Source organism: Streptopelia decaocto (genome assembly GCF_964273445.1).
Source record: "Streptopelia decaocto genome assembly, chromosome: 21".
Taxonomy (NCBI): domain Eukaryota; kingdom Metazoa; phylum Chordata; class Aves; order Columbiformes; family Columbidae; genus Streptopelia; species Streptopelia decaocto.
The window spans coordinates 4,118,213-4,143,972 of NC_138676.1; the positions used below are offsets into that span (position 1 = coordinate 4,118,213).

The 25,760-nt window shown below is 43.7% G+C and overlaps 1 protein-coding gene across 1 annotated transcript; it reads right to left on the reverse strand.

Moving 5' to 3' along the window:
• Nucleotides 1-659: 659 nt before the first annotated feature.
• NCAPD3 (non-SMC condensin II complex subunit D3) lies at nucleotides 660-25,756 on the reverse strand. Its single transcript, XM_082070536.1, has 35 exons — nucleotides 25,672-25,756; nucleotides 25,336-25,490; nucleotides 24,297-24,459; nucleotides 23,671-23,849; nucleotides 23,023-23,205; nucleotides 22,810-22,871; nucleotides 22,452-22,539; nucleotides 21,330-21,463; nucleotides 20,948-21,020; nucleotides 20,232-20,357; nucleotides 19,796-20,048; nucleotides 19,239-19,301; nucleotides 18,980-19,063; nucleotides 16,990-17,063; nucleotides 16,018-16,152; nucleotides 15,025-15,245; nucleotides 13,688-13,879; nucleotides 13,267-13,364; nucleotides 13,034-13,149; nucleotides 11,526-11,633; nucleotides 10,894-11,005; nucleotides 10,691-10,798; nucleotides 9,438-9,676; nucleotides 8,629-8,708; nucleotides 7,374-7,511; nucleotides 6,914-7,047; nucleotides 6,559-6,764; nucleotides 5,848-5,958; nucleotides 5,277-5,435; nucleotides 4,510-4,682; nucleotides 4,205-4,326; nucleotides 4,008-4,085; nucleotides 1,636-1,710; nucleotides 1,476-1,536; nucleotides 660-1,383 (listed from the first exon to the last, which is right to left on the reverse strand). The coding sequence occupies exons 1-35, from the start codon at nucleotides 25,721-25,723 to the stop codon at nucleotides 1,260-1,262; spliced, it is 4,479 nt and encodes a 1,492-aa protein (XP_081926662.1). The 5' UTR covers nucleotides 25,724-25,756; the 3' UTR covers nucleotides 660-1,259.
• Nucleotides 25,757-25,760: the final 4 nt, after the last annotated feature.

The following is a 25,760-nucleotide window of genomic DNA, read 5'->3' on the forward strand; positions in this document are numbered from 1 at the left end:
TGGATGTGGCCATAAACCACCGCTGCTTAAGCCATTGCATATGTCCCCTGTTCCCAGGAGAATAAAGTTTAACCTTACTTGAAGGTTCCTCTGATCTTCAAAGCAGAACAGGGGAAGTGATGGCGAACTGAGATTCCAGTGCAGGAGGTAAGTGCCTCTGGAAGGGCTGTGGCAAAAGCACACTCAGCCTCCTTGTTTCCACTTGTGCAGAAAAGCCTACTCCGTTTCTTTTGCTCTTGTCTGAGTAAGACAAACCAGCATGAATAAAACAGATTCCATTTTCAAGTTCCAACGAAATCTAGGACAAGAGCTCTGTAATAGAAGTTAATGACAGAAAAAAAACTTCAATCAGGTTCACACGGCATCAGAGAGGCTCCGGAATGGTCAGATTCCACCATTTGCACAGCGCATTTATGATAAACAAGTTATCTGTGCAGAGCACAAAGCTCTATGCATATGACTTACCAACCTTGATTTTAGCGAGTTACTCATATCCTGCTTGCAGTCAAATAAGAGTCTATATTTAAAAGCTGCCGGGTCCAACGTTAATTGAACCGAGTGCGTAAGATACCAGCAATGTAGTAGAAGAGACTTAGAGGCTGTAGAAATCTATAGAAAAAATAATTTCTCTGTCAGATCAAGAAGGGAGAAAATGTGGGTGGAATTTATTCCATAACCATTTATTTTCATAAAATGTTAATAGTTAGAAATAACACAGCTCAAGAATGGAAATATTCCATATAAAAGAACATTAAGGCTGTTCATACACACAGGAGTTTGCACAACAAATCAGAGGTGATGTAGCATGCAATTACCAGATTTAGGGGTGTGGCAGTGACAAGCTGTTTTACCTTTGTTCAAATTAAAGCTACTCTAGTATATAACCCAGAGGGACAATGAGGGATGGAGTGAATAAGCTGAGCCACTCGCTTCCCTGCAAGCTGTGATGAATGCATTTATTGCTAAGCTTGCGGCAACATTATGCTCTTACGTTTCCAAATGGACAAATTATACATCCTCTGAGTGAAGAGCAAGCCTCTCTTTATACCACAGCTTTCTAGCACTCCAGAGAGCTTTGTCAACAGCAGCAGCTTATAATATATACATGTGCTAAAGCAGGCTTTGTGTGCCCATATTCTACACAGTTTCACTTCAAACCCAAATAAGAATAGATAAGGAAGGAAGGGCATGTCCCCGCAGTGATTTAGAATTACAGAGGAAAAGGACAGATCTCAGGTAACATGATTCTGTACAAAAGTTCAGCGAACGGATCCATTGTCTGGTTTCAGTGGAGTTCGCCGCTGGGACCGTCTCAGAGGGACACGCTGGCTGCTTTTTTGCCTTATTGGGGATTCTACTTTCCACATCTGCGGCACGGAGGGGCTAGAAGGAGGAAGCAGAATGACCATTTATTTTAAAGCACTTTACCAATTTTTCTCACTGTGGTCGCTGTTGCAGACCTGTGTTGAACTTACGGTTCCTCTAGTGATGTCAAGCAGATAACATCTCTTGGCTCATCCTCAGCCTCGTTCTTCTCTGCAAATAATGCATATATTTTAATATTTTAAAAAATGTCACGGATTTTATCATTTAGGTGTTTTCCCCCCTCAAGTTAGAATCACAAAGTTGACTTGCCTGGAGCTGAACCAGGTGTGTCCGCCGAGCTGATGTCGCTAACCCCAGCACCGAAAGTCAAGTCATTAATGGTCTCTGAAAAAAAACCCCTCCACATATTAGCAGTCAGCTTGTGACACAGCCGGAGGGCAAGGCATGCTGCGGTACAACACTTCAGTGTCACAAAGGATATCCAGTTAATTGCAAGCACATTCAGATATCTTTTCCAGGCCAGCAGATCTCAGTGTCTCCCATTCAGCCTCAAAACTACGTTCTGAGTCTGACGGGCCATCTGCGCACATCAGCTTCATACTCCAGCCTTCCAGCCTTCCTTGTGTGCGGAGGACGTTAATTTAAATGTGGGACCTTGGTCACGCACCTCGTTGTCCCGCCTAGCAGGGGGAGCCACACCTTCCACCAAAGCTTTGCCATTTTTCACCATAAACCAGATTCAGAGCAGTTGCCTGGTTGAGGCAGAACACGGGGCCCCCGATGCCTGACAAAGCACCCCAACAGCCCTTCTGGGACAAACTGCCTGCAGCCGGACAAGAACCACTTGACAAGGAACCCAGGTAGAGTTTAGCTTGCCTGAACAGGCCATGGTTGTCAGCTGTCTCTTTCCTGTCATTTATCTCAGGAGAGATGTCACAATATTCAGATTTTACTCTGCTCAACGCTCTGTTTTATGCTCATGTTTCCCAGAACCTTTCACAAGGAATTAATGTAGAAACTGCTTTATAGGGAAGGAGTTGGAAACTCTCTTAGAAGGACTTCTCTCTGCACACTAACTGGGTTTGCTCTTTAACTGCTTCCCTGTCCTGGGAGGGAAACACTGAAGCTTGTAGTGGAAATCCAACTTGATCAATCTGCCTTAGTTGGCCTCTGCATCCCTCAAGACCAACCTGCAAGCGTCCTGACTTTCTGCAGCGTGTGCCTTAACAAGTTACCTTGGCTAATGAGAAATGTATGTGAAAGGAAGGGAGGGAGGGAGGAAACGGTTGAGAACTGTCATAAAGTAGGGCTTCCCATGCAGCCTAAGGTGGTAGCTTCACAACACGCACCACAGCGAGCAATCTGCACTTGCCCAGACCCACTGAGACATTCTCAACGCGCAGGAGTTGAGGAGGAGACTCAAACACAGCAGGGCAGACAGTGACAGCCAGAACAGACCAAGGAGATAAAGAGAGAGACAGCTGTTCCTAACTTCTCAAGTACAAACTGCTTTACAAAGAGCTGCATCTCCAATAGTTTCAGAATGATATACCAGGGAAATCAAAACGTTTTGTTTTGGTTGTCTATCAGCCTGCCAGACCCAGCGCCACCACGCAGATGGCTCAACACACGCCAGCTGAAGTGACGATGCTGCTCTGTACAGTTTGTCTCCCCACTGAAGGACACATGCTGCCTCGAAGCCAAGCAGGAATTCAGCCCTAGTACCACTGCAGATTAACGTTCTTCCTCCTTTTCCACCATATGGCGCTTAAGAGAAACAGCCATGCAAGCTTCCAGACAGAGATAAGGCACTTAAAGATTTCTGCTTTCTAAAAACATCCCCCCAATTTTTTTTTTTTGCACAAATACCACTGCTTGTTGCTCAGGCAAAGAGAAACATCAAGGCAGACAAATCTAGCCAAACAGTGGGGCACAGAGGGAAGAGGAGGGTCAGATTTTCCAGTGGATGCACATCGCTGCCGCCGGTTTGCTCCTGCCCGCTCGCGGATGTCAGGTATTTGCAGCCTGCGTCACAGCCGGCTGCCTCGCTGGCTGCGTGTCGGGGGGTGCACAGAGAGGCAGAGTGCAGCCAGACAGCTGTGCTTCTGCAACATCACCCCTCGCCGTAACCATTTCGGACACTCACCTTCCTCACACTCGCAAATCGCACTACGTGGAGATGCCCTCGAGGAGTTTCAGCAGTTAATTGACATGAAGGAAGGGAATCTACTGCTGGAACTCAGCTCTGCTTGTGTTTTGCTATAACGGCTGCAGAATGCTGCGGGGCTGTCGGAAAGCATCCCAATAAAACCCAACTTTTGAAGGTCACATTTTGTGAGACGGCAGTTGCGCTGCAAAGGATGTAAGCACTGCAGACTCTCACAATTTGTGTATTAGAGGTCCCTCTCTGAGTGTTCTTACTTAAATTTTCACAGCAGAGTAAAAAAAAAAATCCTATCTTCCCCAATGCTCATTTCAGTCCTTTCCTGTGTACATCATTCATCTAAGACCTTCCATTTCAGAGCAGTTCTTATTTACTACAATTATTTGGATAAATACAGAGTCTACAGCTATCAATGACTGATTTTCTCTGCTCATTATGGGAGCCATGCATTCCTACCTCTCTCAGAGAAATGAGTGCTCAGCCCAATTTGGAAAGGGTTCCTTTGGGTTATACTTACGTTCTGGTGTGCTGATTGCACGCCCCACCACAGCCACACTTTCCGCAGCAGACTGTTGATTCAAGCTTCGGAAGGACGCTAGAAATAACAAGGAAATAGTTAAGGATAGAAATGCGTTCACTCAGAGACCTCAAGGGTCCAAAAAGTGTCAACTAGATCTAGTCCAACGCCAGACCGGTTTGCAGCAAGCTCCCTACCTTGCTTGCTGCCAGCTAATGGAAGCGATACAGCCGATAACCTTCCTCCAACGCTTTTGCTTCTGGCTTCTGCTGCTTTCCTGGCAGAGTTGAGGATGGCAAATGTGCTCAGGGATGCTGGCCTACAGGGCAAAAACCACGACAGAACAGTGATTTCCTCCTGCAAGCCTGGATTCGATGCATGTAATGTCCTCCCAATCCCTTAAACACCAAATGTAACAGAGAAGATGATGCTGCAGGTAAGGAGTGGATAAACAATGGCCCTGCAGAGTGTCATAACTGGCAAGATAAAAAGAAACCCATACCTGTGACCAAGTAAGGGCTGTCTCGGAACATCAGCTCTAGGTGTAGCAAACTCCAGAGGCACAGAGGAATGACTTGATCTAGGTGGCGGTGGGGACTGTCTCCCACTTACAGGAGACGGAGCATTGTTATTGCAGCCACCAGAAGGTACAGGTCTCTCCAGAGATGGAGGTTGCTACAGAAAACAGGAGAAAATATTGTATGTCTAACAAGGGATACACGTGTAGAAACCCCTAGATACAAGAGAGGGAAAGGCACTTCCAGGGTAAAAGTTATCTCATTTTAAGGTAGGTATTTAAAATAGTTCAGGACAGTTGACCCAAGCACATACTTATTTCTTTACATTGACTTTTTAAAAGAGGATCTGCAGGACTACGACATCGGTAAGTTCCTACTCTGTATACACCTAAAGTCAGACACAATGAACCCTTTTTAACCTGTTTATCATCTTTATCACTTTGGGAACAGAGAACAATACAACACGTAAGCACAGCCAGTGGCAAATTAGACTTGGTTTTCATTTAAATCGCATTTTTACATTAATTATTTGCTGCTCCTCTTTGGCTAGCACGTGTTGTTTGTTGTTATTCTGAGCATCTTAAATGACTCTGAAACCAAAGCTTCTGTTGGCAAATGCAAAGAGGTATGAGAACATTACATAACCATTCTGTTAAAGGTGCTGGAATGAGGTGCACGGAGAGTCTGGGTGTTAAGCGTACACCAGCTTTAGCAGAAGAGACAGCACGGGGACACAGTTAATGGCACCCACCACCTCTGCCTGCGCTGCCGGGACCTGCTCTTGGTCTGACTCCTTCTCCCTGGCCAGCTGCTCTTCGTATTTCCTCATATCGTACTCCAGCTCGGCCGCCAGCTGCTTGTCCACAGCAAAGAAGTCTTGGATTTCATTTCGGTAATCTTGCATCATTTCCTGGAGCAACAAGGAATGTTTAAACTCTTTCAGAAATCTCTCCCGACTACTGATTCATGTCTCCATTCAGATCACAGCTGCTTGAGTGCTAAAGGAAATACCAGTTGGTAGAGCAGAGGTGTTTTTAACAGACTAAGAGTTTCGATTCCAATCTGTACTTCAGAACACGGAAAAGCTTCCAGCACTCAAGTTTTCTGCCTACATTCCACTGAGGAGGCTCACACGTAACACACTGTGAGATCCTTATCTAAAATCCCTCCACCTCCTACATTATTTAACACAGCGGCAGTGTCACAACATCATATGCCTTCTAAATTTCCTTCTAAGAAGGCTGTTCGCTCCATTACTGGTTGCACATCTAACACATTAACTCAAGAGAGGGAAAAAACTCCAAGAAAACACTTCTGCTTACCCGCAGGTAGTTCATAAGGTCCCTAAGAGCTGGCATCCTCTCCTGCTCCATCAAAGACTTCAGTGACGTGATTATTGGGATGATGTTTTCTATGAAGTTCTTCTTTTGAACCTTTGTTTGAACAAGGCATGAACAGTTACACGATGCAATAAAGGAGAAGCCACTCTGTGGTTAGATGAATGGCCTAAGTGAGAAGAGTTATCACTTCGTGGCAAGGGAATTACTGCAATTAAGCCTGCTCTTACGCCCCACGCATGTACATAGGCTTTTAACCTAAGTGGAGTCTTTTAAGATGCATCAGTAATTCAGTCAATTCTCACACTGAAGGCAAATTGCCAAAAGGTGCACCAAAAAACACTGTTATGCTCAAATGTTTTACCAATAAGACATCTGTGGAATAAATAGAGCCTGGCATAGCTTCACTGACTTCAGAGGAAATGCATTTCTGATCACACCAACCAACCCTTTGAGTACAAAACATCCTTCCCAAATTTAGCCGTAACGTTTTTATTACAACACACGGTGCTTCCACAGGTGCCCTCAGACCAGACTGTGCCTACAGACAGAGCCTGACTAACAGCCCAAGAGCACAGTGCGTCATCACTGTGTTATTTGGACAATTTTTGCACAAGTTTCTCCGTCACAAAGAGGTAAAATTCCTCCCAGTACACTGGCCAGCCCTCTTCCCACACCAGATCGAGTCCCATTTACCTGCGAGATGAGCTTTTTTTGTGCTGCCTGCATGACAGCATTGGCCATTGCCATTTCACCTTCATCTTCATCAGGCTCAATGTCTTCACCGGGTTTTGATCTCATCATCGTTAGCTTGATTTCTTTGCAGCTAAGGACTGCAAATGTATCCGAGAGCAGCTCGTTGGCTTCCAGGTCCAATGGAAGGACCTTATCTACAAAGCATGCTGGAACATACAGGGAAGAAATAAGAGGTGTTTTATGGGAACAGCAGTCCCAGTGAAGATAGGAAGATAACACCGCTGGATTGAGAGCCTAACGGCTTTAGATAGACTCTAATTCTTTGTCTACCAGATTTCTAAAGACAGACTCTTACTTAGGATGCTGTGGCTGATCTTTGTTGTAATGCTGAACCTCTGCTCATCTGTAAAGTGGTCTAGCAGGAACTTGTAGATACGCATCCTTTTTTCTTTGTTGTCTTTTCCCTTCAGAGAGAAGAGATTCTTCGCCCTGTGGCAGAGCAAGAGATTTTACAAGGGTCAAGTCACATTATGCGAACTCACGCAGAAACAGTAAGACTTTCAATCAGCAAGGAATATTGGAATGTCACTTTCAAGACCCATAAACCTGTTAGGATCCCACACGCTCCCACAGATTACATGCCAAAGTCCTCGCAGCAGTGTCACAGGGAAGGCAGGACACTCTGAATTTAACGCTGTTTCCCTCCTATCGCACACATAATTATGAAGCACCACAGCGCTTTGCTGCAACCAAAAGCCGCACAGCCAGACCACCCAACATTTAGCAATAAAGAGATAGAAATGTGCTGGACGGACCGCACGCTCTGGGGGAACCTGTTGTACTTCTCGTGCTTCTCGTAGCTATTGAAATGGAAGATGCACTCAATGAAGTGCTGGGAGAACATGACTGGATTCCTCTTCAGCAAGAGATGCACCAAGCAGAACTCTCCAAGGCTGGAAAAGAAGAAAAGAACAATCTTATCATCAGGCAGCTTCTAAAAGCCACCCCTGAAACACTGTGTAGGCTCACAAGATGTAAAGCAGGAGGATGGTTTTTCCTCTGCCAAGTCTCCCTCAATACCACGTTTAATTCTTGCCCAGCTCCATCTACGCTTGAACGAGGATATCAACTTATTGACTTTAAGTCTTTTTTCATCCAGAAGGAGACTGACGTTTTCAGCATCCATAATATTACTTCATTTTTTTTTGCCATTAAAGTAAACGGAGACAGAAATAAATTTGAATTTGAAACCAGGCACAACACTTGCATTATTAAAATAACTGAAGTTCCACTGCGGCCAAGACATTTATAGTACTTTGCAAAAAGTTAATCACCAAAAGTCCTGCAAGAGCTGCAAGTCAATCCCAGACATGAAGAACATGTTTTTGTCTGGACGCAGCCACTGAATGCAGCTGCAAAGAAAAAGGGTCCCAAAGAGCTTTTAGCTAAAGCTCTAGGAACATGATGCTGCAATGTCACCATCTACTGGAAAGACATTTTTACATATTAAAAACTCACTGAAGAAAAAAGAGAGTGTGAATATGCACTAGTAAGTGAGGATAGGTTGACGGCCCTGGAAACACCGATCTTCAGATTGATTATTCCAGGTAGAAACAGGTAGCAAGGTGTCCAAGTCTCCTCCGCATCCAGCAGCCCCGCACCATCTACCAGCCTTGGAGAAACCAGCCCCGCTCTCATTTCTCACCTGAGCAGCTTAAGAACTCAAAACCTACAAAAACTTTATAAACATGCACTTAAAGGCAGCGTGCATAACGCCTCTTACACATCTAAGTATTGCCAAATGTAGTAGAAGGTTTAAAAAGACGAGGCATGCCATATAAGAAAAAAGATAATATTTAACCCAAACAAAACCAGTACTCTAGATCCTTTGCTACCCTTGCAGACCCTGAAGTGTGAACAACTGTATGAATGAAGAGCTTAATGAGCAAATCATCTGCTCTCTCCCTGAATTTTCTCTCTGCATGCTGAAGGTGCAGGACTGAGACTCCTTTGAATACATCTCTGAGTCTCTGATCTTCAACTCCTTTATTTTACATATGAGTGTCTTACCTGGCAATATCTGGATTTGGATCCACCAAGACACTGACGAAACGGAAGAAGAGACTGTCTTTCCATTTCACAAACTCCTCCTGTAGGAAATCAGCAGACAATAAATTATGACCCGGAATCAGGAGCAACCTAGTGTAGTCAGGACAACATCGGATGGAGCCGAGCAGAATGAGCAAGCTATACAACTTCAGCTAAAGGCACACAAAATAAACCCCAAGAAGACAATGTTTTGGAGGATGCTTTAGACAGCATAAATGCCATGCTGGCAAGCATCTAGCTTTACCACAGGTATCAATAACCAAGTAGAAACATGAAAAATCTGTTATCCCATCCCAAGGCACACACGGTCTTCAACACTGTTCTCAGAACCAAATGCACTCCAAATCTCTCTTGGTTGGCTTCATATGAACATTGGGAGGGTAAACATCTTGAGCCTCTCGACATTTATATCTTTAGAACAATAAGCAGAGACAGCAGGAGAAAAAGGTGCTGTGATATTTGTTATATTCATTCATATAGGAGTGAAGTTGAAGAGAATTCAAAGAAACTAGGAGAAGACAAGAGGATGGAGCCATTGCCTAAAAATAATCTCATTATCCAACTGCCTTAAGTGTCCTCAATATGATCTCTGCCTAGGTAGCAAATAAAAAATAAAAAGCAGTAACAAAATACCTAGTTTAAAGTCTTCTTGATTAAATGCAGATTAATCAAGGTAGAAGCAACGCACCCCCTGGTTGGGTTGCCAGTATTCAGCATGGCAGAGGTACCTGAAGCGGGTTATTGGATACGTGCTGGGGGCCTCTCTTTACCTGCAGAAGGTTGGTAAGCAGGGTCAGCGTCTGCTTACGGATTAGGGGACTTGGGTCCTTCAGACACAACGAAATGTTGGGAATGTATCTGTCCACCATGGATGTGTAGCGGATACACAGATCACACATAACGATGACAACGTTATTGCGAACGGGCACGTCAGCCGACACCTCCAGTTCTCGAGCTAGAGCTGCAATGCTTTTCTTTGCCAGCTCCTCGTGCTGTAAACACAATTTACCTGTGAAACAGAGATGAGACTGTCAGTGCTGTGAATATATTCTTCTTCCTAAGCACCCCAGCCCAGCTTACCGCCTCCTTTGAGACCAATATAAGCCAAGAAAGGAATCAGGAAGTAAACAGGGGAATAAACAAGAAACACATGCTGAAACTTGATGAGCAATCTGCACGATCTCTCAAAGAAATCATACTTCAAGGAGTTCTTCCAAACTCCTCTTAGACCTATAGAGTGGGTCTCTATGCCAAATTCCCTCCTTCGGAGAGAACTATTTCTGTGTACAGGGTATTATCCAAAGCAGCTAAAAAGAACAGCCCCAGCTGTCATAGGCATAGCAGGGAGACACCCACCTCTAAGAGCATCACTAAAGCAACTTAATATAAAATAGCCTGCCTTCTAACATTACTGCTCCCTAACTGTTTCTAGGCTCTGTACAAAACTATTAAGCTTTCCAAAGCAGTTAAGGAAAGAATAATACTATCTGTAAGAGACGAGACTTGTTGCTAACCACAGAAGTACTACAAAACCACAACTCTCACTTTAGTACTTTCCATAATCCTGGAGATGTAGATTTGATCGGGCTTCTATCACAAAGCAGCTCTTGGTTCATGCTGAGAAGAACAAGGAACTATGTGCAGACATTCTGCTCTAAACTGCACCAAAAGCACCAAGTTTTCTTCAACAACCATTGAGTCCCTTACTATATATATTATGATCCTTCAACCAGACAGCAACCAACTCTGAGTACAAAGACAGTACAATTCTGAAGGCCGCTGCTAATTCTTCATCACTATTAATGAATTAACCACCTTGAGAAGCAGTTGTGTAGATGGCAGCGTTTTTATGGCTTGTGCAACTCGTTACCATGGATATTTGCCTCGCTCCGAGCTCTGAGCGGAGGCAATGCAAACACTGTGGCCTCTGGTACAGCTGACACAGCTTTGGAGCAGCACCCGAACCAGCCAGGGTGGGAATCGGATACACAAGGGCACGTTGCTCCTGCAGGACGGCACTTACCGAGGGTAATGACCGCGTGAGCTCTGACCACAGGAGGCATGGCTGACACTCCCAACTGGGACAGCGGCTGAGACGTTGGAATTTCCTCACTATCCGCAGAAGCAGACACTAGGAAAGAACAGGTCAGGAATGAAAACGTGCTTTTCTGGTAAACGGTGTTGTCTGTAAATGCAAAATAAAAGGCAGTAAGGAGAGAGCCTCACGTTGGTCCTCGTCGACAGCGGCCAGAATGGATTGGATCAAAAGAAAGATGCGTTTCTCCACTTTGGCCGGACACTGCTGAGCAGCGTCCCCCAGCATGAAGAGGTGTCTCACCTAGAGAGGAAACGCAACGCTGCAGTCAAAAGGCAATGGCTGAGCTGCAAATGAAGTCAGCAGCAGTTGGTACGGTACTTCTCCAAAACCAACATAATATTCCATCAGAGTGGCCAGAGAACAGAAGGTGAAGCTTCAAAATAGAAATGGGGTGTGTATGAGTTCAATATGCTACAACACCCCCATCTACTAATAATATTGAAATACTCCTCATTCTACCCTGTTTACAGACTTATCTCCCAAACAGCTCATCTAAGAAACATGAGTGGAAAAGCAAAGAAAAAACATGTCATTTTATTAAAAATACATGGGCTATCATATCCTTAAAGCAACTGCTGATGTATCAAACTCTTGTATGCTCCCAGGCGCACAAATACCAGATTTCATTACGAGTTTTCACACAAGGCGTGTACATCAGTATTTGCCTGTGTAACACAGTTATTGGCGTGAACTTTACAGAACACCGATTTCAAGTACACCCACACGCTTTGACCCATCTGTGAAGGGGAACCAAACCTACCAGCAGATCTTCTTGCAGCTTCTCTGCTCCATCCTTTTTGAGGACTATATCTGAAATGTAGCTTTCACAGGTGGACACTAAATCACCACACACCTGGTCGAGCAGCTCCTGTTCCATAATTGAACAAAATTAATTTGGTACATTATTAATTAAACAAAATGTAGCTGTAATATCTGTTCACACATGAATCCCTAATCTGAAAGTCCTTATATGCTTTTAATAACCTAGGTTCTATTGAAATAAATCAAACAGCGCCTTAGAGCTTGGAAATTCTTCCTGCGCATCAAGAGACATGTGCAAGTGTCAAAACACCTCGGAGAATCTGGCTTTTAATGATCCCCAGGCCTAAGTTTACTTCATTATAGAAATCACACAGATTTAAACAAGAAGGATTTAGGTGACTGTTTCATGTATATCCAACACATTTGTCTGTCTGAATTTTTAAATGTGGTTTGGAAAAATGCAGTTCCATTCAAATGAAAACAATGCTAATTCTGAGGGGTGGAGGGAAAACAAAAGAAGCTAATCATCTACCAGACTATGATGAAAATGAAGCATCATTTCTCTTTTTCTGTCATCTGAAACTGGTGACATAAGAAACCAAATGCATATATTTATGGCAGCTAAGCTGTTGGAAGTGCTCAAGTGACCAGCGCACAGGAACATGTGCATTTGGTTGTAAGCCAACATACACGGGAGGATTTTCTCACTGTCAATTAATAAAAAAAGAAACCATCGATCCACCCTGGCTTCTAAAGCACTGAGTGTGCAGTTTCGCATACTATTTACTAAACTTTATTGGCGTGCCTATTATAAAATAGCTGTCATCAATATGGAAAGAGAAACAGAACATATATACAAAAAGAAAACGTTAGCAAGAGAGATCTGCATCAGTTTTCGCATCTTTGCGACTGTGCTCAGGCTGAGATCTCTATTTTACCAGCAAAGGATAACCCACCTTCTCACGACAGAAGCGGAACAAAGCTATGGCATAAAACAAACACGGGCGGAAAAGAGGAACGTGCAAATGATGTGTTATTAACATGTGTTTGATGTGTTTGGCCCCATGAAAGAGGTCTAGAAAATATGTGTATCTACAGCAGCTCTGATATAGAATAATCAGAGCTTATAGTATCAACCTCCAGGCTCGCGCTAGACCAAGCCTGAGAAATAGTTGATATCATAAAGGCACAGCAACAGGTCTCCTTGAGGAATTCCCTAAACTTTGACAGAAGGCAAATGCAAGGGTTTCAGGTAAAGGGGTGAGAAGGAATCCTTCTGAAGAAAGATCTTTTACAAGTCCATCCTTAGCTACAAGATGTTCTCCACCAGAACTGCGTGAACAAAGCACGAGAGCTGAGCAGAACAGACTCAAGTTGCTGTTGGAGTCAGATCCTCTTTGTTTAAGGAGCTCATCAACCGACAGAGCGGAGACTGATGCTGCCTTCAAGAGACAGCCCTCCTAAGTGTGAGACAAGCTATTTTAAAAGATGGATTTGAAGTCACACCTGCGCCTCCTCCAGCACATCTGCACACGCGTGGCAGAGCTTCTGCAGAGTTTCCACAGCTGTGCTAATCACCACCAGGGGACACCGAGACTCCTTCAGCCAGCACTTGATATTATCTGAAAACGAGATCACATGCATAAAATGAGCATTTTCTAGGCTTATCAACTGCTTATAGAGAAGAAATAACAGTTAAGATGGAAGGTATGAGCGTGCAGTTTCTCAGGTCCACTCACCAATCAGCCTCTCACAAGTGCTTTTAGGGAGGTGCTTTGCAACATGACCGATGACACACAGTACATGTCCTGCAGTATCAGTGCTCATGTCCTGCTGCCTGAAAAACAGCAGAGCCGACAAACTAACATTAACACTAAGGAACAACACCAAATCACAGTAGAAGAATCCTTTCATCTGGGATATGCATTATTAAGGCAGACCTGTCAAAGCAAATGAAAACTCAAAAAGCTTAACGTAAGAGTTGGTTACTGCACAAATCTGTGGGCCGTTGCTTGCTTCCCAGCTACAGAACCGGTTGTCTGAATAAAGAACTGTGATCTAAGCAGCTAAAGAGCAATCTGGAAGGGCAGAAAGTGCTCTCTTGCTTTGTTCCTCCTCTTTCCTGCAGAAGGGAGGATGGAGTTCAAAGCGCACACATACCTGCTGACATCGTCCCACGAGTCAATGATCTTGGAATAATTCAGCTTGGGTGAAGAACGTGCCACCTTAGCAAGCAACATCCAAGCTGGTGCAGCATGCTCTGTTTCCACATGAGACATGACATTGTTGATGAAAGTGGAGGTGAACTTGTTCTGTCTGGACCACATATGAAAAGCTTTGTTCAAGTAACGGCTACAAGGAAGGAAGAAAAGTAAGAAAAGGTAATTTCAGCAATCTGTAACGAAGACTTTCTAGTAGTTGTTGTTTAATACCCATAATGGGACAGGACACAGTGATGTTAAGGCACTGTAATCTGCTCATTTTTCTATTTAACCCTAGTGGCCTACTTGACATTGAAAGAGTTCTGAGATTTCTCAAGCTGCAAGGTACTCTGAGGTCATGAAGAAGAAGGTGCCATGAGTCTGCAAACCATGTTATAAAATAGCCCAAATTAGAACAGTTTCACAGGTTGGCAAGGCAGCACAACCAGTATCTCATTTGCTATTTCTGAGCAATTATGCCCTGTTGACTAATAAACATACAGCTGTCTTTAATCAATGTTGTGTCCTTGTCATGCTGTGTGTCATCTCGTTTCTGCTGCTTCTTCCCACAGCGTTCTGCAAAAGGCAGAATAACTCTATTTGTCATGAGACAAGTAACATATTGTACATCAGAATTAATAAAAGGCGATGTTCTCCTTTCTTTATATATTCTCTCTTACTTCTGTCATCAGAACACCTCCATTGGACTTAAATATTCATGCTGCTATCCACACATTGAGAACAGTACGTAACACTCCTGCGTATGAACCCTGGAGTTCAGGGAGAGAGCACAGGTAACAAGAGCTGCAAATGAAAATCTTCCACCCAAAGGAAAACTGCACTTTTCAGCAGCTCTTCTGGCCCAGAACTAACAGAGCGACACAAGCCCCTCGCAATACGAATTTCCATCTCTAGCACTAATATGCACTTCTACTAGTTCAAGCAGGGAGTTCCAACAGCTTAAAGAAAAAAACCCAATAAATTTAGTTTCCTATCCTTGCACATGCATTTAAATAATACGTAAACTATGACACCTAATGGTCTGTGGCCACACAGTGAATGAGACTGCTGAGAGTATAAACTCATACTCTTATCTTAGTCCTCCAGTCAATAGGCAATTTCCTTCTGCAAAGGAAGAGTTGAGTATTCTAACAGGATTAGAAGTCCAAAAAAAAAAAGTGGATTTTGTCCCTGAATGCTAAAGTAGTTAAGGCAATGAAAACATCTGACACATCGGACAAAGGGCTGTTATGGAAAAGTCATCAGAACCCACAACGAAGGGACAAATGCACTTACTTCAGCTCCTGGTTTTCTGAGCTCAGGAGGGTCAGGAGGTCCCACGCGAGAGCCTGCTCCCCATCTTCACTCCTGAACTTACTATAGCTTTTGATATGTTGCAACAAGAGCTGATCAAGGCAATCCAAGGCCTTTTCTTGGACAGAACTTTCAGTGTCCATCACAACAGGCACCACTCCGTTTAACCAGGCCTTCTGCACCAGAACGTTGTTGTGCTGAGACTGAGAGAGACGCGCATTGTATTAGAAACATTTTCAATTGTTGTAGGATCCTACATGCATGGGTAAGATCAGCAAAGGCCTAGAAACCTCCAGATTCAGCTACAACTTTCAAAATAACTTTTAACAAGCCTCAGTATCCTGCTCAACCAACACGCAATACGGCAGCATATGGGATGAGGGAATTTTTCCCTCCTTGGCACCGCAAGGTATATATCTATGATCAAGCTACCTGGTGCTTCTGCTAAAGTATCGTAATACTTTGTTTTGAAACCCTATAAATAATTGTAACAGTATCGCAATAAAGCTGTACAGCAGATGATTGAACACTAAAAAGAATACTTAAAAAAAGAGCTTTGCTTAATATAAACCCTGTATCTCCAAGCCTAAGTTACTAACCCTTTGTGAATAAATAGAAGGAGAAATATTGCAGCGCTATCATCTACACATTACATCTCAGTGAAGTGATTCAGGGGTTTTTTAACTCGAGAAGGCCAGCAGCATAAACATTTTCTCCATGACACATAAATCAACAATCAGGAACATAAATGTTTCCAACAGTTGGAAGCATCCTACATAAATCACAACTATGTACAAGAATGAGTCATGACTTACACGTCAAAAGGTAATAAAAAAAAAATTAAAACAGTGTCATAAAATGAAATCCAGCCAATGAACAAATGACGTGAACCAGATTTGCCTGTTTCCCCCGTCTTTTAACCCACGGTTTGCCCGTCTGAGGTGTGTGTAAGAACTGCTGTGAGGTCTCTCTCACCAGAAGGAGCTCGGTGACGGACTGCAGGGCTTGTTTGCGCACGGAAACCGCCGGGTCCCGGCACCGCTCCTGGAGAGGGGTCAAGTCTTCTGCAGTACAAGGGATCACGTTGTGCTTCAGGATGTTCGTAATAACCTGCAAGTCAAAACACCAGCGCAGCTTCGTTGGGAACACAGGCCACGCGCATTAAGTAGCAAATCAGAAATACAATCTACCCCCCACCAACTTTAACTAGAGATTAATTTATCTCAGCGAGAGCGAAACATCGCATTAACAATTTATGAATACGAGGCGCAATCAGAGATGTGGAATGAAACAAGAAACTGTCTTTTCAGTTATTCCGATTGTATAACAGCATTTTGGTAGAGTAAATGTCACAATTTCCCCTTGAAAATAATGTGTCTCTTGTATCAACCATGTTGTTTAACAATCATAAAGCCTTAACTTGAGTAGCTCGGATCAGTGTGTGAGCTGAAAGGCAGTGAACAGCAGACGCGTATGTTTTAAACCATGAAATTTTCATTGAAGCATATCCCTTTAAAAGCTAATGACTTCATTAAAAAAATGAGCACCAAGCAAAGCAATGAATACTTCGAGAAGAGGCTGGAAATAACCTAATCTCTTTGTTAACAAGGTCAAAACAAACTAAGCAGCTAATATGCTTCAGTTTATAAGGAAGTCGCTTAATTGAAATGCCTATTGACATTTGAAAAGAGCCTCTCTTTCTAAATGACGGAATAAGAGAATAGCAGCGAGAGTACTAGAAAAATTTTCCATCATCACGCTTGCATTATTTACTTATCAGGAACTAGTAAACAAGACCTTTTTCAGGCCCCCAGGCACTCTGAAGGAATAGCAAGAAGTTACAGGTGGGTAAAAGCACATCCAGTTCCCTACAGTACTACGGCCTCATTATTTATTTTAGCAGCATTCTGGGCAGTCACTGGGAAACACACGAAAAACCCACCGTACCTGGAGAGCAGATTTCCTCACGTTGGTTTTCTCGTCCCCGGCTCTCTGTCTCAGTATGGCCATAACTTCCTTTCCTAGCCAAAAATGTGATAAAAAGAAATGACCCACACCGCCATTTAGCTTATGAAATGACACCACTGCATACACAGAGCCACAATCAATTATTTCTCACCTTTTGAATCATTCAAACAGGCTACTGACAAGCTGGCATTACCGATTTCAAGCGTTTTACCATTGCTTTGAAGGTTTCTGTTTAGTGATGTTTGTTAGATTTCTCACAGAATTAAGTAAGATTTCCCAAATATATGCCAAATTTGGAGACCTGTTACTTAGAGAGATTCATGTGGAGATCCCCGCTGTTGCCTTTAAGAGAAAGGATTAGTCACAGGGAACTAATCAAAAGTAGTTTGAAAACAATTCTTTACCAAAGGGTGCAAAGGGGCTTTGGTCTGTGTTTCTTAATGGGCAGCTAAATGTAATAGCATCTTCCTCCTGAGAACAGCTTGACAGAAACAGCACACAACCTTTTTATCGCAAGATTTTGCCGTTAAAACAGTCCAGCTCTTGTGAAGGTGACCCAATCTGCTAAAATAATCACACTTGGCCAACTGGCATTGATTGTACAAGAGAAAAACACACACGACAAACCACCAACCAAACAAAAAACCTGAGTTCTAAATGGCAAAGAACTATCCAGGGATATGTACTGTTGGGCAGGGGTAACTCGGCTGTGCATACTTCACCCTGCAGATTATCTCTACCCTTCTTATCTTTGCCCTCGTGCATTGAGCACGTTCCGACTACCCTTGCTAAGATTTATTTCGCTTCGAAAACACGAGCTGTTTGGCCTTCACAAAAGTGCAAAATTAGCAGCGGCGTAAGCCAAACAGCGGCGTGTGCCAGACAGCTTTGCTAATGCACCTTGACTGACTCGCAAAGCCCCGTATTCCAGTTATCCTCCTGAGCTCCACACAGCCCTTTTCCATCCAATGCTCTTCTTAGTTTTATTTGCCAAGTGCCAAGTGTGTGCTCAGCTGGGTATCAGATACAAAACCAGGCATCCTCTGCCACGAGGAGTCTGCGACTAAACAGGGAATACACAATACCTTAGGTGGCCTGGAGGACTTTTCTATCTGAAAGAGCAGATTAATGAAATTTATCAGTGAAATGTTTTAAAAGAAGGCTTTCAATGGAGAAGATTGGAGCCTGGCTCATGGAGATAGGGAGAGAGATCCCATGTGAAGAGCAGCGTGAGACGTGTAACAAAGACACAAACGCAGGATGCGAACTAAGCAGCAAATTGAATTGTCAGCGGTTCAAGAGAGGTGAACAGCAAGAACGCAGAGCAAAGATACCGGCAGAGGCCGAAAGGTTGGGAAGAAAAGCTTTCACACAGAAAGGAAAAGAAAAGAGATTCAAAGAAGGGGCATCGTGGCCACAAAAGCCAACTTATATGCTGATTTCGTGCTGTCAACAGATCAGAATTAGCTGCTTGCGCCAGTTCATTTAACCTCACACTTTGCTTACAACTCCAGCCAATACCTGATGCTGCAGAGAAGTGAATTCTTCCCTACATTACAGTGCCAGCCAAAGGTGCTGTGGTTTATGTAGCAAATCCCTATTAGTTCTTTGTGCACTGGAGCAAGAGATTTAATTACCCTTAAATGTATGGAGTTACAAGTACTATATCCCACATCAATTACCATCTTTTTTGGAAAGAATAAATTACCTGCATTTCAACAAGTGTTGCCACCACACTACTGCAAACGAACGTCAATATGGCAAGATTAAATGTATTTTTCAGCCTAGAGTGGAAATAGTATTTCTTTCTGGCTGGCACTTCCACCCCCTTCATCACCCATAAGTGTTTTTTAACAGCTCTACAGAAAGCTCTCTCCACTTCCTTTGAAAAATGGACAACGAATACATTTCACAACGTCCAATTAAGGTTTTGAAAAGTTATCTGAAAAGGCCAATATAACTGACATACCGTCGAGCGCAGCAGTGCCGCTGCTGTCTGACAACTCAATAGTTTTGAAAGTCGGTAAGGCCGTCCTTGGATGGTCGGACGCAGCTGAAAGAAAAGTTAAGAGTTGAAGAATAAAAAAAGGCATATGTTCACTCAGCAAGCTGGTTCACTGTTAAACAGAGAGCCTCATGCATGCCCTAGGTTTTACAGATATGCATATTTTTAGAAAATGTCATGCTAAGAAAAGCTTGAGACTTACTACAAGAGAATGACTCTATACCTTCTGCACTGACTGTCATACACGCAGTGTTTGTGTTTGATTCCAAGACTGTATGGTCAGAGGCTGCCAAAAAGAAATAAAAAAAGAAATTAAATGAAGTATTTGAATTCTGGATATTCTGTCATTCCCATTTAACCGTAGGATGCTACGTGCACACTTCTGAATTGTGCCATCTGGCCTTCACCACACCTGAGGGAGTTCAGAATGCCAGTCACCAGCAAAACAACTTAGCAGAAGCAAAAGGCAACTCGAGATTTAATCAACTGTCAGGCAAGAATGAGCTGTTTTATTTTTTTCAATGAGCAATTTCAGTCGTCTGTAAATACCCTTCAAAGGTATCTCATGGAGGAATCTATTTAGTACCCACATAAATCCCTTCCAAATATAAGGTTCATGAGTAACAAGACTCATGTCTTTCTTCTCATTATGACACAATACACAAGGACATTATGTGCAGATTTTTAAGTTCCTGACAACTTGTTCTCCTCTCTCCCAGTAATTATTCCCCAGAACGTTCAAGAAATATTTTCATTATCTAACTTACCCATAATACTTACAGCTTTGTAATAAGTCCTGTACGCTCTCCAAGGTAGCAGCCACTTTCATTTCGAGACAGTGGGCAAGGCAGCTTAAAGCTTTGCTGCGGACCGCAGGCGATTTGTCTGAACACCGGCCAAACACCATGACCTGCACTAAAAACTTATGCTTGAGAAACTTCTGAAGATCTGGGGACAAGGAGCTGTCTGAGATCCTCTCAGGCACGTTCAACAAAGCCAACGCTACATCCAGGGCAAACACTCTGTAGGCAGTCTGGAAGTGAAGGCGCACGAGGTGCTCAGTTAGTGTGGACAAAGACACGGGCATCACCTGCTCCGTTTTAACCGTTTTTAGGCACCAGCAATAACAACAATGCTATTCAGTACTGATATTGAACCCTTCACCTTCAAAATACTCCTGTATCTGAACCCTGCAACATAAAAGAGATGTACTTACTTTCGTGTTGAGTGAGTATTTATAAAGCCAAGCGATGAAGTCGGCAAACTCTTTACAAGGGAGTTTATTCAGCAAATTCACCACGGCCTGTGCAGCATACGTGCGATAATCAGCCTTATCTGGGACCTAAAGAACAAGGGCAGTTGCATGGTATGATATTTTGATGCTGTGTGCTAGAAGCCAGAATGGCCTTTCAGGGCCTAGGATAGGTATTTTTTTATTTAATGACATTATATTCAACAAGGACTGGGAGAACAATCACAGTTTCGTTGGTCACTACTTCAGCATCCCCACACAACCACACAGCAAATTCCCTGAGGCAAAGGCGGAGATCAGGTTAAACCCAGAGCAGGTGCTTAGTTCTGATACTTAGCTAGGCAAAGAACTCTCATAACCCTCACTTTCCTCTTCCAAAACAGCAGTAAAAGCAACAGCAAATTTTGGAAAGGTCATGAGTAGGGTACAACTGATGGTGAATGAGGGGAAAGTGTTCAGCCTCAGTGTTCTCCTAGGGTATGACACTATTTTTAAGACACCTGAAAACTCTGATAAAGATAAAACCAAAACACAATCAGGCTGTCAAGAAATTTGCAAATGATGAAAATCCTTTAATTCCTTGCAAAACACTGTGAAAATGGATTTCCAAACTGTTACAGATACTGCAATGTATCCACACATAAGTTCTTGAGCTCAAGATGCAACAAAGCTTAGCATACCTTGGCACAGATATGTTGCAGTAATATTCGAAGAACAGGAAAAACGACTTCTTTCAGCTCATCTACTACAGAACTGCACAGAAGAAAAGAAAGCGTGAATTTTAATAACAGAGCAAAAATTAACGACCTGAAAAACTGACACAAAGCAAAATATAGAAGGCAGGTCCCTTCCACTCACTGCCACTTGTCTGTCAAGCAGCATGTTCTTTCCCCTCCGTCAGCAAGTTCAGTAAATTCTCATTACAGACATTTTAATTAAACCTCATTTGCACAAACAGCTTCAAAGTCAGTGTCAGTTTGTCTCATCGCTTTATCAACTAAGCAGTTAAGCGAAGGCATGCCAGAAGAAAGGGAAGGGTAGTGCCAGAGCCCTGTACTTCACCTGATGAATTTTATGGCCCGATTCCTGGCACCGGTCACGGCCGATGTGATTGCAAGGACTGAGCATCTGGAATTCGCACCCCTCTCCACCATGAGAATGACATTGAGATTTCGCTGGAAGACCCAACGAAGGATCTGGAAAGAAAAGGTTATTCTTAGGTTCACTTCAGTAGCAACTGGAGCCCAGAGATAAGCATTCTGGCCAGGTTTATGACAGAAATCTGAACAAAACAAACTTAGATCCAAATAAGAGGACCTGTCAAAACATGAGTCCAGGCAGAATAATTCAAAGAGGTCCCATTAATACACACAACACCTTTCCTAGCCGGGATGCTCTCATACAAGTCCAGTAGAGCCTAAGAAGGGTTTCCTGGCAATATCAACGATCCCCCCAAAGCAGTGGGCTGCAATTCACCAGACATTCGGAACTTGAGGAAATTCATTGCTTTTTGCACAGAAGACATGTAAAACTAAATGCACAGTTTTATCACCAGGCACGCTCGAACTTTTGGAGCTTTCTTGCTGCACTTTTGGCACACGGGTAAGCGGGAGATGATAAACTATGCTTGACAATTTAACAAAATAAAAATGCAAAGCTGCAGACGCATTTCTAGTAGAACTGGCTGTTCGATCATGACCAATATTCTGCGAAGGAGAAGCAGCCCTGCTTACCATCATCTGCGCATAACCCTTCCCCATCATGCTTCTCTGCTGCAACCCAGTGCCACAGCACACGGCAAGCGGTGCTGCAGCTCCACCTAGCACGAAACAAGAAAATTCCAGGCAAACGCAGCAACCTGGAATTCTCTTTTTTAAGATACAAAGATCTAATGCCACCGTAGCTATCCTCTGTTTTCGATTTGTTTGCCGCAAAAGTCACAAGAGTGCAGAATTCAATGCACACAAGATGCATCATCATACAAGCCACAGGAAATAAGGACTGGGATGGAAAACAGTGTTATGCATCTGACCCACCAAACTCGTGCACACACACACACAAAACGTAGAACTGATGTAAAAAGTAAAAAATGCCCAAACAAAAATTACACGCAGAGAAGGAAAGAAACTACTACTCCTTTCCAGTACTGCAGTGAGGATTTTAAAGATTTTGTCCAGCTTTTACCTTATCTTCTGAACCATGTAGAGGGGAACACAGCAATCGCAGTCCATGATAGGCCAGCTCAGGTATGTACTTGGCTTCATTAACATTCCTAAGCAAAAGGAGGCAAACAGGTGTCTTCATCTCTCATCAGAGAAACATTTACTACAACTATGACAATTAAACGTGCTCATTGACTAGAGAACGCTCAATATTCACTAAATGTTTTCTTTACTGTTAGCTAGGTGGAACGTGTTCTAATTATCTTTCACAAAAATAAATCGCTGCTTTCATTTTCGTATCAGCAGGATAATAACAACACAAGCACTGAGCGCTTTACTTGCTCAAAGCACCATATAAACATTGAGAATGACTCGCTCACATTGCTGCTGAAAACTCCAACTCGTGTACCGCTGGCTCAAAGCTTGTCATTTCAACAAAGATCTGCGGGGAAACAAAACCAAGCTTAGATAATTCACGTGAGGGCAAGATGTGCTGGTCTACTTGGATGCTTGGGGGTCAGACGATAGAGAACTAGAGAACACCACCAGTTTGTGTCAGGGGACAGAAGTTTCCTTGAGCTGAATTTTATTACCTGCAGGCAGTTCTGCACACACTGAGGTTTTTCTCTGAGGGAGAATTTCGGTAGAAGCCTTAAGAAGTTTTTCAGAAGAAGGAAGACTGAGTTGCGAATTTGAAGCAGCTCGTCCTTTGAAAAGTAAATGTCTTCACAATCTTCCTCCTCCTCCTCCTCCTCCTCTTCCAATATCTCTTCCATCTACATTGGTAGAAAAGAGAAACAGCACCATCCTGTCCCACAGCACTGCCTGATCTCTTTTGCAGCTTTTGCTGCTTCATAGAGTTCTCAGGCTAAGTTCTACATGATTTCACATCCAAAATTCTAAATATTTCCTTTCAGATTAGTTAATGCACTTAACAGTAAAAAAAAGCCTCCATCTGCTGCTGAGCTTTCTAACAATATGCCGCAGACAAATAAGCTGTATTTTTTCTATTAGTCAGCAACCAAGAAACTGCAGCTAACGATGAATCATCAGGCCCCTGAAATTCCTAATAATAGGTAGAGGATCAAGAACACAGCTGAACTGCTGAATACAAGGCTAAGAATTAAAACAGGGGTAAAAAAAGAGGAAGGGTATCACACTGACCTAGAAGTGAAACAGCTTGCCAACAATTTGCTTATTAATAGAGATTTGTATCTGAAGAGATTAAACAAACATCTTACATTGCCATTCCTGTGTGGTTTTCCTTTCTTTCTGTTCCTTCTTGCCTTGGTCTGAGAGCTTTGAGAGTGCGTCTTCTTTCTTTTCTTCATCAGATCTGGTTCTTGAGGCCAACATTTTGTCAGGGTATGAAGGCATTTATCAAACATCACTTGATGGTACAGCTGGTTAACTATGCTGCCTGTCCAGAAAACACAACATCAGCCATCTCCCAGACAAAATACAGTGAGCATCAAATCACCTGGCCATTTGCTTTGACAGCCAAATAGATGTTCAGGACAAAGAGAGTTGAGTAGAAGAAGAAAGAATTGTTTGAACAAAGGCAAACTGCATCAGGATGACATGTCATCAGCGGTGACATTGTCTGGTAGGATCTGATTGACCCCTTCTAGCTGGTAACCTACTGCACAGCAGCAAAATGTGTTAACCTTGAATACCGAAGGATAATGCGGTGAATAAACCTGCTGGAAAACTGCAGCTGCTGGTTAAAGAAATATTTCTGTTTCCACAAATGAACCTGTTGAAAAGCTGCCACTTGTTCCACCCTGAATTCTCATAAATGGCAGAAAGCTGATTTTGCCTGGGCGATGTTTTATCCACCCATAAAGAGGCACATCCCTTGGCTCACCTGGGATTTCCAGCAGCAAGAAGTACAACCCGGCCGCGTGAAGAGCGTAAACCCGCTGCCGTGCGTTAGCTCTTTGACGCTGGCCCGCGTGGACAAAGTGATGCAGCACCGCCACGAGCGCGCTGGGAGGGAAGTTGTTTTCCGCAAACAAGATCCAGATATTCTGCAGCAAGATACACACGTGATAGTGAGAAATCCTGCAGTAACATCGCTCTCTACAAGCAGCAACTATTCACATTATAACAGTTGCCATTGCAAGGATCCAATGGGGAGCAAAGGACCTGACGGTGAAATATTGCTATCGGACTGAATCACGGTGTGAACGGTCTGTAAAGATATAAGTTTGTAGTTTTCTATGCTTGGGCGGACCTCTGCGCAGGTGCCCAGCTTGAGCCAGCCCTTCTGCTATTCTACTCCATTACATTTTCTATTTTCAAAGAATTCTGTCTCCTGAAAGTCTGCTCTGCATATGGTTATCAGGCCTGATAAGTTTGCTTATATACCCCTGCATATAATACATATGAAAATATGTATTAATACCTATATATAAAATACATTAAAATATTTGTAATAATTATGTTACAGGGTATATGATATTGTATTATATTATGAAGATATCTTTTAAATTTGGAAAGAGCTTCTGGCAACCAATGGTAGGGCAATGGGTGCAAACTGGAACACAAAAGGTTCCACTTAAATTTGAGAAGAAACTTCTTCCTGGTGAGGGTGGCAGAGCCTGGCCCAGGCTGCCCAGGGGGGTTGTGGAGTCTCCTTCTCTGCAGACATTCCAACCCGCCTGGACACCTTCCTGTGTAACCTCATCTGGGTGTTCCTGCTCCATGGGGGGATTGCACTGGATGAGCTTTCCAGGGCCCTTCCAACCCCTGACATTCTGGGATTTGCACTGGAGCATTCTAGCATATATGACAAGAAACGTTTGGGACAGTTTTAGACTATTTTGCGAATTTCAGGGCAGGACAGACTCGAATGGCAGAAAAGCCCAGGGCCTGTGAGTTTATGAAGCAGAACGTGAGCTCACCTCTCTGTTTTCCTGGTCCTCCCCAGCAAAGGGCGACAGGGCCCGGTAGAGGCGGGTGAAAGCATCGAGCCCGCCGCCCGTGATCTCCTCGGCGATGAGGGGATCCAGCGGCTCGACGTCGATGAAGTCCAGATCCCACACCGTGTTCGCCCAGACTGGCGGGAAAACGGAGCATCAGACACCAAAATAAACACGGGATAACCCGAACACAAGCAGGTCCTGGGGGACAACGGTTTGGGACGCGAGTGCCGCCCGTCGTTACCGGAGCTGTCCGCGTCCCGGCCGCCCGCACCCCCGCGTCGGGGCGCGCCCGCGGCCGCCCCCCCCAGCCCGCACCTGCGCCCGCGTCCCGCAGCCTCCAGGCCGCCAGCGCTGCCGCCACCGCCATCCCGCCGCCGTTCGAAGCGGCCAATCGCGCCGATCGG